This window comes from Neopelma chrysocephalum, unplaced genomic scaffold, assembly GCF_003984885.1.
Source record: "Neopelma chrysocephalum unplaced genomic scaffold, ASM398488v2 Primary Assembly neopelma1_60, whole genome shotgun sequence".
NCBI lineage: Eukaryota > Metazoa > Chordata > Aves > Passeriformes > Pipridae > Neopelma > Neopelma chrysocephalum.
Genome location: NW_020897715.1, coordinates 17815347 through 17826665, shown reverse-complemented (window position 1 = coordinate 17826665; position 11319 = coordinate 17815347). Strand labels below are relative to the sequence as shown.

General features: G+C 41.3%; 2 protein-coding genes across 9 annotated transcripts in view; one reads left to right on the top strand and one right to left on the bottom strand.

Annotated features, from left to right (window-relative positions):
- The first annotated feature begins 331 nt into the window (after positions 1-331).
- On the top strand, positions 332-8291 carry GSTK1 (glutathione S-transferase kappa 1). Its single transcript, XM_027681413.1, has 8 exons — positions 332-587; positions 1170-1251; positions 1999-2127; positions 2527-2627; positions 3034-3069; positions 5961-6077; positions 6591-6684; positions 7966-8291. The coding sequence occupies exons 1-8, from the start codon at positions 522-524 to the stop codon at positions 8004-8006; spliced, it is 666 nt and encodes a 221-aa protein (XP_027537214.1). The 5' UTR covers positions 332-521; the 3' UTR covers positions 8007-8291.
- A 131-nt stretch (positions 8292-8422) lies between these two features.
- Positions 8423-11319, bottom strand: part of LOC113966536 (rap1 GTPase-activating protein 1-like) — a 45941-nt gene continuing 43044 nt past the window's right edge. For 6 of the 8 annotated variants that reach the window (XM_027681395.1, XM_027681394.1, XM_027681392.1 and 3 more), the window contains 2 exons: positions 11171-11242; positions 8423-9123 (listed from right to left, as the gene is read on the bottom strand). In XM_027681395.1, the coding sequence (XP_027537196.1) occupies positions 11219-11242 (24 nt within the window). In that variant the 3' untranslated portion in view covers positions 8423-9123; positions 11171-11218. Of the gene's footprint in view, positions 9124-10613; positions 11243-11319 lie in introns of all 8 variants that reach the window. The other 2 variants (XR_003533864.1, XM_027681391.1) reach the window with 2 other exon arrangements.

Here is an 11319-nt window from a genome sequence, read left to right as displayed (position 1 = left end):
GGAAGCGTTTGGGCATTGCACGTAACTTCTTGTGGGATGGTTAAGGGAGTAACTAAAGGTGGGGAAAGGGAAGGGTTTAGCTGAATGGAGGAGGAATAAGTATGGGAAAATCGAGGGTAGGGAGACAAAAGGGCCAGTTGCACGTAAATCGTTTGCTGACCCAGCAGGGAAGCCGTGCTCCCGGGAAAACATGCTGCACTGCTCCGCTGAGTCAGCTCCCGCGTTCCCTCCTGGGGAGCCTCCTCTCCCCCGGCCTCGCCATGGAGAAGGGCGCCGGCTCCCTCCCGGCCCCCCGCGAAGCCGCAGCTCCCGCCCCCACCCCTCCTCTTCCTCCCGGGCCGGGATTCACAAGAGAGACAGCGAAGGGACCGAGCCGGGCAGCGGCTCAGGGAAGGACGGGGAGGAGCCTGAGGGGCGGGCGTGCAGGGACTGCGGAAGGGCCGCCCCGCTCCCTGCCCGGGGCGGTGCTGCTGCTGCTGCTGCGGGAGCGCTCGGGAGCGGCGGGACAGGACGGGGCCAGGATGGGCCGGACGGTCGTGGAGCTGTTTTACGATGTGATCTCCCCGTACTCCTGGCTGGGGTTTGAGGTGAGGGGGCGGCAGGGGGCGGTAGAAGGCGGGAGGCCCTGCCCGGGACGCCTCGGGTCTCTGCGGCCGCTGGTGCCCGGCCGGTCCCGGGAGGTCGCTCCCGTCGCCGCCTCCCTTTCCGAAGGGCCGCTCAAGGGCAGCTCGTCCGGCCGGCTGCAGGCAGTGCCCTTCCCGCCTCGCAGTTAGTTCTTCTTGCACCTATGAGGGGTGTCTGGGTTTCTTCCTCGCGTGTTGAAATCCAGGGACGCCAAGGAAGCGTGTCCCAGCCAAACGGCAGCATGGCCTGTGCCTATGCGGGAGTTACTGCTGAACATTTTGCTTCAGAGATAGTTTTGATCTTTAACAGGTGCGAGCGTCCACTCATGAGCTTGATATTTCCCTTATTTATTCCTGCTTAGACTTTTACAGTCATGATACGAATATGGTCCTCTCAGTTTTTCTGAGATCAGTTCTCTGGCAGCATCCAGAAAAGGCTTTAAGGGCTATCACTGATAAAATAGAAAAGGATTTATCTGAAGTGTCTATTTACTGCCTTACCTGCACACACCTCTATAGACACCTTATTACTCTTTTATGTTGCAGGTTCTCTGCCGGTACCAGCACATCTGGAATATTGACCTGCGCTTTCGTCCAGCATTCCTTGGTGGCATAATGCAACAAACTGGTAGGCAACACAAAGAGATTAGTTCTGTAGGGAAGCACCTTCTTCACTAGTAGGGCACTAGTGGGCAAGCTCTTGGTGAGTGCAGAGCCAACAGAGCCTGCTTTAAACTAATTTTTTACACCAATAATGAATTAACCATAGGATTGTAGAGCTCGGTAGTGATTGAGAAATCACTCAAAAAGAATTGCAACTACACAGCCACACAGACTTTGGCAGTCTGTGCCAAAGTTCATCAGTTCTAAAATACCATAATAATACTTTGATATGGAGTGTTTTCTTAAAGTTTTCTGTTGAGTTGAAACCAGAAATAATTTGTGGAACTCTTGCACTTTGTAATATGCAGGAGGGATCCAAGTATGTCCTAAAACAGTACTCATGGTCTTATTAGAACAAATTGATCACTGAGACTTACAAATCATGAAATTAACAAGTCTCTACACTGGTTTACCCATGCATTAGTAGTTGTCTATCTTAAAAATCATCTGTCTAAATCAACATAAATCCCTGCTAGGACATTTGTGCCTTGGTTTAAAACTGATATCTTAAAGGGTTGATCTGTGCAAAACCAAAATAAATCATGTTTAAATCCTAGCACTATCTTTGGAAAAGCTGAGTATGTTTCAGTTAGCCAATAAGAAATTATACTTTTCCTTAGGCACATGTACATATGAGGTCTAATTTGTCCAGTGTTGGTTTGTCCAGTATTATAATACAGTTGGAAATCTCAACAGAACTTTTTCCTTAAAGGTAACAAGCCACCAGCAATGTTACCAAAGCGTGCCGAATACCTGCTGAAGGATATAAAAAGGATGGCAAAATACTACCAAGTGCCTGTAAAAATTTCCGGAGATGACTTCCAACGTATTTTTCGTACAAGTAAGAAAAAGACTTAGCTTAGCTGGTATTTCTCATCTCTAACACTTCTGGTTCGAGTTCTCCCTAACAGTAAAGGTGAAAATTAATTCCATGTCCACAGCCTTTTTCTGTATCTATGAGCAATATGAAGCCTGTGCATTTTTAACCATAAAAGAAATTTCTAGAGAAATATGGCTGCAAATGATATAATTCACATAATATCATTGGGAGATAATTGATTGTGAATCAAAGTAAGCTACTATGAATCAACATAAGCTTTACTATTACAGACTGTGGATTTATCGGGCCTGTTACAGAGGAGGTCATACTGTTCTTAGGTAGCACTCATGCAGACCATCTCTGTTCCTGAACCTGTGCCTTGTTTCAGTGTGTTTCTCTGTCTCCCCACTAATCCCACAGGCAGTCTTGCGGCCATGCGCTTTATCACAGCCACTGATATGACAAAACCAGAATACCTGGAACCCTTATCTAGGGAGTTCTGGATACGTTTCTGGTCACAGGTCAGTATTTTATGAAGCCAACTTTTTGATCCTTTCTGTCACTCTCCCTGTCCCACACCATTCAAATGCGGGATTCGAGCAAGAGAAAGGAAATGTCTTTTAATGAAGAGTCATAGGAGGAACTTAAGGTCATAGTAGTTCAGGAGCCACTGTGAAAAGAACTAGTTTATAGTCACCTTAATTTACTTCTTTTAGGTATATATGATGAGTCCTACAGGCTGAGTGGATCAGTGGTTCCTATCAGAAAAAACTTCCTAGATTAGGTGACTTAATACCTTTTCTGAGGAAATTTGTCCAGCAACTAGTATATTGGTTTTACTTCTATTTTGTTAGAAAACTTGCTTTCAAGTCCAGAGCTGAGCTTTTGTTCTTAAGTACTGATTTACTTATTTTATTCTTTTACCAGCATGAAGATATCAGTCAGCCAGAGAACATATTGACTGTAAGTGTCTCCTTTTTTTGGTGCTTCTGCATTTCTGATACAGATTCTTATTGATGACTTGGATCAGTAATAAACATGAAGACAGCTTAGTCAAATGAACACTTGGAGTTTTGAAAAATTTCAGGTAGAAAAAAATGGATTTAATTTGCCCAGAAGCTCTGTTTGGAATGTGGGGTTTTTTTCTTGTCATGCTTGCATCACATTCAGAACCAGAATCCCCTTTTTTTTTTTTGTTAATTCATGTGGCAAGATACCCAGGATGGACAATTAGTTATCTATTAATACTGCTTTATTAAGTCTTGCAAGTACAAACCGTTTCTCCAGAATACATTGAGGTATTGCTGCCATATGAAATGTTCAGGTCAAATGCAACACTTTGGGGAAGTTGACTTTCCATGGAGTGATGGAGCCAGGCTTTCTGATAAGCTCAGTGCTGCATTGCCCTTTTGTATGCTTAGAAATTACACTCTTGATGTATTTTCTTTTGATGTTTAGATTTTGTTTATTATAGTAAAAGCTGTCATGGCATGTAAGTTCATATACCAGGAGATCCTCTTTAAGGGCTCTCCTTTCTACATTATTTTCTAAGTTCTTTTAATATGAAGAAAAGAGAGGAATTGTCCATGACTAGTCTCTCCTATCCAACGTCCCTTATTGAAATTTGAAACTTGCAGTCTTTGCAGTCTTGCTTTTCCCTCAGTCTAGTCCTTGCACTTCAGCTTCCTTTTAGTGTACCTTTTTTACCAGAATTTTAGCAAAGGCTTTCATTTTCCCTTTTCAAGAGGCAAGATTTGAAGGATATAATTAAACTGTGGTGTGCTAACCCTGGTAGGCAGCTAAGCACCACACAGACATTCACTTGCTTCCTCCCACTGCCCAGGAGGACAGGGGAAGAGGTAAAGAAGAATAAAAGCAAGAAAACTTGTAGGTTGAGATAAAATTGCTTAATAAGCAAAAGAGAAGTGGAAGAAGATGAAAGAAAACAAAGCAAAGGCCATCACTCACCACCTCCTACAGGTAGTCTGATGCCAAGCCAGTTCCCAAGCAAAAGGAGGTTAACCTCCTTAAACTCCCTCCTCACTTATTATTGCTCAGCCTGTTATATGGCACAGTATATCTCTTTGGTTAGTTCAGGTCATCTGCCTTGTGTCATCTCCTAACATGTTGTGAAACCCCCATTTATTCACTGCGGGGGCAGAGAGAGAAACAGAGAATGCCTTGACACTATACAAACACCGTTCATCAATACCTAAACCAATTAGTATGTTATCAGCATTGTTTTGGTCACAAATCTGAAACAAAACCATAGGAGCTGCTGTGAAGAAAAGTAGCTCCATCCCAACTAGACCCAGTAAGTACATAAATATATACAGAACATTCCCACATAGTCTCTTAATCCATCATTATTTAAATAAAGCAAGGACATGCAGAACTTCAGAGTCACAGACTTCACACTCAGAAAGATCTTTAGTTTAGTCACTGTTTGGCAGTCAATAAGAATCCCCCTATGTTCATTGAGGCAGACAAGTAGATGTCCTCTTGTTTGCTTGTGTCTGTCTTCATTCACCCCTGCAGCAAGTACTGGACTTTCCTCTCTTCTGGAAATTTGCCATCCAAAGGGGTCCTTGGTGAGGAGTCCCAGCCCTTTCATCTGAGTCATTATAGGCAAATTTATTTTACACATCAATTAGAAAAATGGAACGTTTTTTACTTGATAACAGTTCCTTAATATTTTTTTACTTCTTTATTTTTGTCAGCAATAACTTCACATAAATTGCTATAGCAGCAATGTATAGTCTGAATTCTGCCTCAGTCTATTTAAGTACTCTTTCTGCCCTAAAATGGTGGGGACTAGATACTACACAACTGCAATCTAATACTTGCAGTGTAAATACTGCAGTCTGAACACTCTGGCTATCAAGCATACACAGCATTTTGTTCTCGTCCAGTGCTACATTTGTTTAATCTCCTGTTCAAGCACAGTAAAAAAAGAGCTCCTAATCTCCCTGATGTGTAAGTAGGAGAAGGTACAAGAAAATGTGGATGCTAAACAAAATAAAGCGATTGAAAGAAAGAATCAGTAATACCTGCATGTGCAGGATTAGTGGTCTATATGCAGTGTTGGTTTTTTTGGTTTGTTTTTTGTTGGTGGGTTTTGGTTTGGTTTGGGTTTTTTGTTTGTTTTTTTGTTGTTGCTGGTTTGGGGTTTTTTAATCAGAAAAAAAAAAAAGGCATGCCATTCAGGTAGATGGCAGGCAAGTTAAGCTTTTTTTTTAAGTGAAATACTTTATTAAAAGTAATTGTAATCTCAGTGTTACCTCATAAACATCGGACCTTTAACTTTGGCTATTTTATCTCCTTCCTGTGTGGCAGAGGCATAGAGGAGGTGAAAAAGATACAGCAGTAATACCAGCAACTGTTTAACCTCTGTGAGTTACAGTGTCTTTCATGCAGTCACTTACAGATCCCATGTGGCCACATTTGCCATACAAACTGTTTCTGTCTTGATAGGCTCGTACAGTAAGATTTTATTTTTCATAATACCAGTTTGGAGTTTTTGTAATTTATTTAGTAATTTATTTATGAGTCGTTGTATTAGAGGTTCAACTTAGGGGTGTTTTTTTCCCTTTTTATGTTTAGGAACTCCTCAAAATAATGTGCAGATTTTGGAAGTTTAAAATGTCTCTTCTGCTTTGTATCTGAGAACTGTTAAATGATGAATGGGTTGGGCACACAATAAGACAATTGTGCAAGAAGTGCTTCAAGAGTATTTTGAAATTTTTTTGGCAATAGATCTTGGGTGATAATACTGAAGATTAAATTAATTAGACCATAGTAGGAATTAGAGTATTTACTAATAAGGTACTCCTAATTACATCATCTTTTCTCAGGTTGCCCGACAGGCTGGGCTATCATCAGAGCTCTCCCAGAAGGTACTTGAAATGATTTCATCCCCTACAGTGAAGGACCGACTGAGAGAGACAACAGATGAAGCAATGAAATATGGGGTGAGACGCTTCCAATGCCATTGGGCTTCATAGCTATGCATTCCTTCTCTATTATGAATATGGGGAAGCAAGGAACAATGAAGGTGATGATCAGAAAGCACTATACAGACCATCTCTGTTGGGTGCTCTTTGCTTTTTGAATGTGTGAAAGCTAACTCTCTGTTGTTGGTAGTTTATTTCACTGTCATATGGGAAAACCAGGTTGACCCATTCAGCTTATTCCAGCTGGACAGCAAGGAGGGGACCAGTACCACGAGACACCACTTATCACTACTTGAAACAGAACTGTGGATTTATCAGGCTGCTTTTTTTGCTCCTTCAAAAGGGGCACACAAGCTCTGGAGAGTCACCTATTTTCTGATGGCTCCATTAGACTTTAAGAATGAAGAAGGTGAAAAGAAGGGGAGGGGAAAAAGTCAAAGTTATTGGGGTTCATTCCTGAATACTGATGATGTGTCTGCAAAAAATTCTCTCATTATAACATTCTCTGTTTCATCTCCCTGGTGTTAATAGGCATTTGGGATGCCTGCTGTTGTGGCACATTATAATGGGGAACCTCATCTCTTTTTTGGCTCTGATCGTTTAGAGCTGCTAGGCAGCGTTATAGGTGAGTCTACCTAATAACATCACTTCTGGTTTCAGACTTTCACCCTCTTTTAATGAAATACATAATGCAGCTGAATAAAACGCTCTTAAGGTCTTTCAAATATTAACTAATGTTGGGTATCCTTCTCCTGGAATGAAACTGCTGACTGAAATCTATCTCAATACAGTTAGAGTGACCATAGTCCTTTTCCAAACAAGAAGTAACTTGAGTTCTCCATCCTCTCTCGGTATGTTTCAAGACTTTTTGCTCCACATGCCATTCTCAAATTACAACTGAAACTCTTCAGTTTTCAAAATATTAATATTTAACCTTTTGGTACTGGACATTAGGTCTTGGCTAAGATTAAGACTAATTAAGACTGTGGCTGATGCTGCTTTTTTTTTTTTTAGTTTTAACATTTTCATTTTCTATTTCCTTAATAAAAAGCACATTATTACAGCTCCCCAACCTATACCTTGCATAACTTGTGTCTACCTACACAAATTTGTAACAGATATTCATATATTAAACATCATTCTTTTCATTTTTCTACAACAGAATGCACACTTTAAATTTTTAAAGAGATTGAAATAGGCTGTGTCAAAAAATCAAGTCACCTGTTTCAATGGGTTAGAGGGCATTTGTCTACTGATCTCAAGATTTGGCACTTGAGAGAGTATGTCACTAGAAAGAGTTATGCACATAACCAGCTCTCATGCATTTGTTGAAAAAATGCAGCAGAAAATATTAATGTAAATTAATATTAGTCATAGGCTTAAACAGAAGGGAAATTTTTTGAGGGTTTTTTTTTCTCTTCTTAATGGGTTTCTGATTCCATAAATAAGAGTGAGGAAGATGAGTACCCAACACCCACTACAGTAGTCACTAGTCCTGATTAGAATGTTGTGGCCTGATTTCTAGTCTCAACTCCAACGACTTACTCAGATTTTCTTTTAGTTTCTCTGACTCCCCAGCCTTCCACCCTTTTTTGCTTTCTTAGTCTCCAGCCCCCCAAAAAGGAGTCCTAAAAAGAATTGGTTTGACCCTCATGTGCAATACCCCAGACCCACCAAATCTCTCATGTCTAACAGAGGAAAAATTCTTCTGTACAGCTTCAGCTGTTCTAGACAGTGAAGGATTTATGCAGCTGTCTGAAGCCAAACCACATACAGATCTGTATTCTGTCTCAGTAGTTACCCTTCAAAAGAGTAGGAATAATCATCCTGCTGCAGAAATATGACTGCCGAATTACTCCTGTGTATTAAATTCTAACTGTCTCTTCTGTGCTGGTTTGTCTTGCAGGTGAAAAATGGCTGGGACCAGCTCCAAGCGCCAAGCTGTGAAAAGTCCCGGGGAAGTATACAAGAAGGAAAATACATATATATATACACACAGTCAATCTTCAGTGATTATCTGAATATATCCAGTTTTAGGGAGAGATGGCTTTCTGATCCATAACAGTTACTTTTACAGCTTGATCTCATCTCCAGTTAGGAAGAATTTCAAGGTTTGCCAGTATTACAGTTTGGTGAGGTCTTTACCAATAGAAATGTGCTTTCTTTTTTTCAACAGATCCCAGACTAACATGAAAGATCAAACATTAAATATTTAACTTCTTGCAGATCAAACATTCTTCTTTTCTTGTTAGTCCTCTTTTTGTTTACCCTAAAACACGAGGGTTAAATTGTAACGGGACTGTGATCTCTGGACTTCTTATGTCTTTCTGCTTGTCCTTTGTAAACACACACACACAACCTAAGAGAAGCTGGCAATATTCTTCTTTTATTTTAAATCCAATCTACTACATAGGCACTAGAAGCACAGGATAAGGTATTCATGCTTCCTTTTACTTAGCGGCGTGGCAAATGGAGGGGACACGATTCAAGCCCAAAGAAAAGTCTAGGGAACCAATCAAGTATTTCAAAAGGAACTGCCCCCATCCTGAACAGTATTTTGCTCTGCAGTGACTGACATTTGAGGGAACCACTATACACGTGCAGCACCAGTCCCAGACCTTGCAAGGGTTTTTAGTTAATGCAAGTTTTACAGTAATGTCTTCGCAGGACAATGGTGATCACCATGCAAGTTTAGCTGGTAACTGAACCAGATTCTATTTTGCTTCCTCAAGGATGCCCTAACTGCTGCCTATCCAAAGGTGATTTGGATATGGCTATGAGGGACTTTCTATCACATAGTCTGCAGAGGGAAAGGTGTGGAAACAATAAAATTAAGAAATTTCCATGGAAGCAGTTTGATCCTGGCCCTGTATTGGCTGAATTGGAATAACACACTGAAACTAATTTGATTTGTATGAAGCTTGATTTCTCAATGATCCCGGGCTGTCTCTGATGCGTCACTGAATGAAGCAGAAGAACTAGCAGCAGCTGGAATTCTGGTTTTTGTCTTTTTCTGAACTTTAAGGTAAAGCATGTTCACACTTGTTCATTTAAACAGCAAATCCTGGAACAAAGCATCAGAAAAAAAATCTGTATCTTTCATGTTCTTACAGCTGTAAGTGTTGTGGGAGTATCATGTTCCCCCATCCACAATTTTGCCTTCTTACACCTCTTTCAGTTCTTCAGGAAATATCCTATAACTTCAGAAATCCTTCCTCCTTTCTACTAGTGCACCCATTAGTCTTTGCGCAAATCCAGCCTGGAACTTTAGGAAATCTTTGTGAGATACAAGAGGAGTTAGAATGACATTTATGTAGGTACCATAGGTTTCTTTGAGTCCCCTGAAGCCACGTTATAGAATTTTTTTACCACTTCTCTCCTGAAATTTGGTTGTCTCCAATCTGTGCTATCAAACTGATTCTGAGATGATAAAATGGAATGACTAAAACATCACTTTAAGCCAGTAGTGCTGTCTCAAAGTGGGTAAAATACCCTTTTGTGGAAGTAATGAACTCTGATGAGAAACTGGTGAGAATTCAAGGAACATCTGGAGATAATCTCAAGGTAAAAGCCAAGGTCTTATGAAACTTAATCATTTGAACCAGACTGAAAAATAACCAGCCTTTGTGGCAGAACGTTGTTGATTTAGCACAGGTACCAAATGAGATGGATCTTACAGACTGTGATATATTTCACAAAACTATTTTAAAGGCCCTCAGACCTACTTCAAATCAGTGGAAACTAAATGCTCAAAACCTAAGGTACTAAAATAATACTTAAAACACTACTGAGATAAGGAAAATCCAAACTCAGGATTTTCCTTTCATTGCTTAGTGCCTGTAATAACCACCAGTAAATGCAAAACCACAGCCTTTGCATTTATATCAGTGAGTTTGCAAATTGTTGTAATTCTGACTGTATACATACTTTGAGCAAAATTTGCCTGTTTGGGAACAGAATTTTGATGGAGTTCTGCCTCTTGTTCAGACAACCTTGCTCCAGGGTTACAGAGCACAAGCTCAGTAAACACTCTGGTGAGTACCTCAGTAAACACTGGCTGGCAGCTACAGTGTCATGCTCAGTACTTATTTTCGTTGTAGCATGCATTGCAGTAGTCTCAGTGATGAGTAACAGCTTCTTTACCTGGCTTCCCTTTCTGATCTGTGGCACCAGTGACCACCACCACAGGGAGTGGTGGTGACCGAGTGCTGCTGCTCACCTGACTGCTCTGAATGCCACTAGGTGGCAGGGCAGCTAAAAGCTGAACATTGAAAAAACACTGAGGATCTACACATCAGTAATAAGAACTACCAGCTGTTCAGGAATATTTAGCAATAGATGAAAGAATTTTCTTCTGTAAAGATGATACCCCTTCTACTTTGCTATATACCAAATTAGTTCCTGAGAGCCGCACATCCACATCACTTTCAAGGCACCATGTTGTTTAGCTGTCAGGCCAGAGAAGATGCTGAGCAAGGAAAGGAATATACCAAGCGAAAAGAGACACTCTCAGCAACACAAGAAAAACTGGACTATGAATTGTAGGGAACAAACCTGAAGGTGTATTCCCCTTTGCTCTATTACAGATCTCTCCAGGAGATCAAGTCCCACTTCCCATGTCTGGAAAAGCTGTGAAACTGGCGTGGACAAGTAAGTCCCAGCAATGCTAGGCTAAAAGCAAACAAGCAAGTGAACAGATAGGCACAGCATTACAAAATGAGCAAAAGAAAGGGGTTCTATAGAGTAATGAAACTATAAGAAGCAATGGATAGGCACAGAGAAAGCTGGATTGCACCTGAGCAAAGGAAATTGAACAAAGAAAAAGAAGAGGAAAAAAACTGTGCCTAGATTTGGGCAGAGAGCAGTGTCTCCATGGAAAATGCTGTTCCCTGAGACGGAGGAGGCAACCAAGAAAGGGAGAGCTTAGGTACATTAGGCAGGCCAGAGTCAGCTGGCCATGGAAGATTGTTTGGGGAAGAAGGTATAGGATTAACTCTGTTTACTGTGGAGCCATACAGTAATTGCTGCACTGTTTCAGTGAGGCCAGGGATGGCCCAGGGCCTGCCTCCATCCTGAGCCAAGGGCCTACAGCACTCCTCCATGTCCATTACCTGTGCTCCTCACCCAGTGTGCACCAAGACAGTCCTCCAGCGGTGACATCACACACAGCACAAAATGGAGGCCTGCAGAACAAGGCAGTTCTTTAACCTCCCTCTGCAAGCACCTTCTCATTGCCCTTTCAACCCTAAGCAAGCAAAGC

Coding starts and splice junctions, on each gene's coding strand:
- GSTK1 (XM_027681413.1), top strand. CDS start 522: ATGGGCCGGACGGTCGTGGAGCTGTTTTACGATGTGATCTCCCCGTAC. Junction 588..1,169: donor ACTCCTGGCTGGGGTTTGAG/GTGAGGGGGCGG, acceptor TTTATGTTGCAG/GTTCTCTGCCGGTACCAGCA. Junction 6,685..7,965: donor GCTGCTAGGCAGCGTTATAG/GTGAGTCTACCT, acceptor TTTGTCTTGCAG/GTGAAAAATGGCTGGGACCA.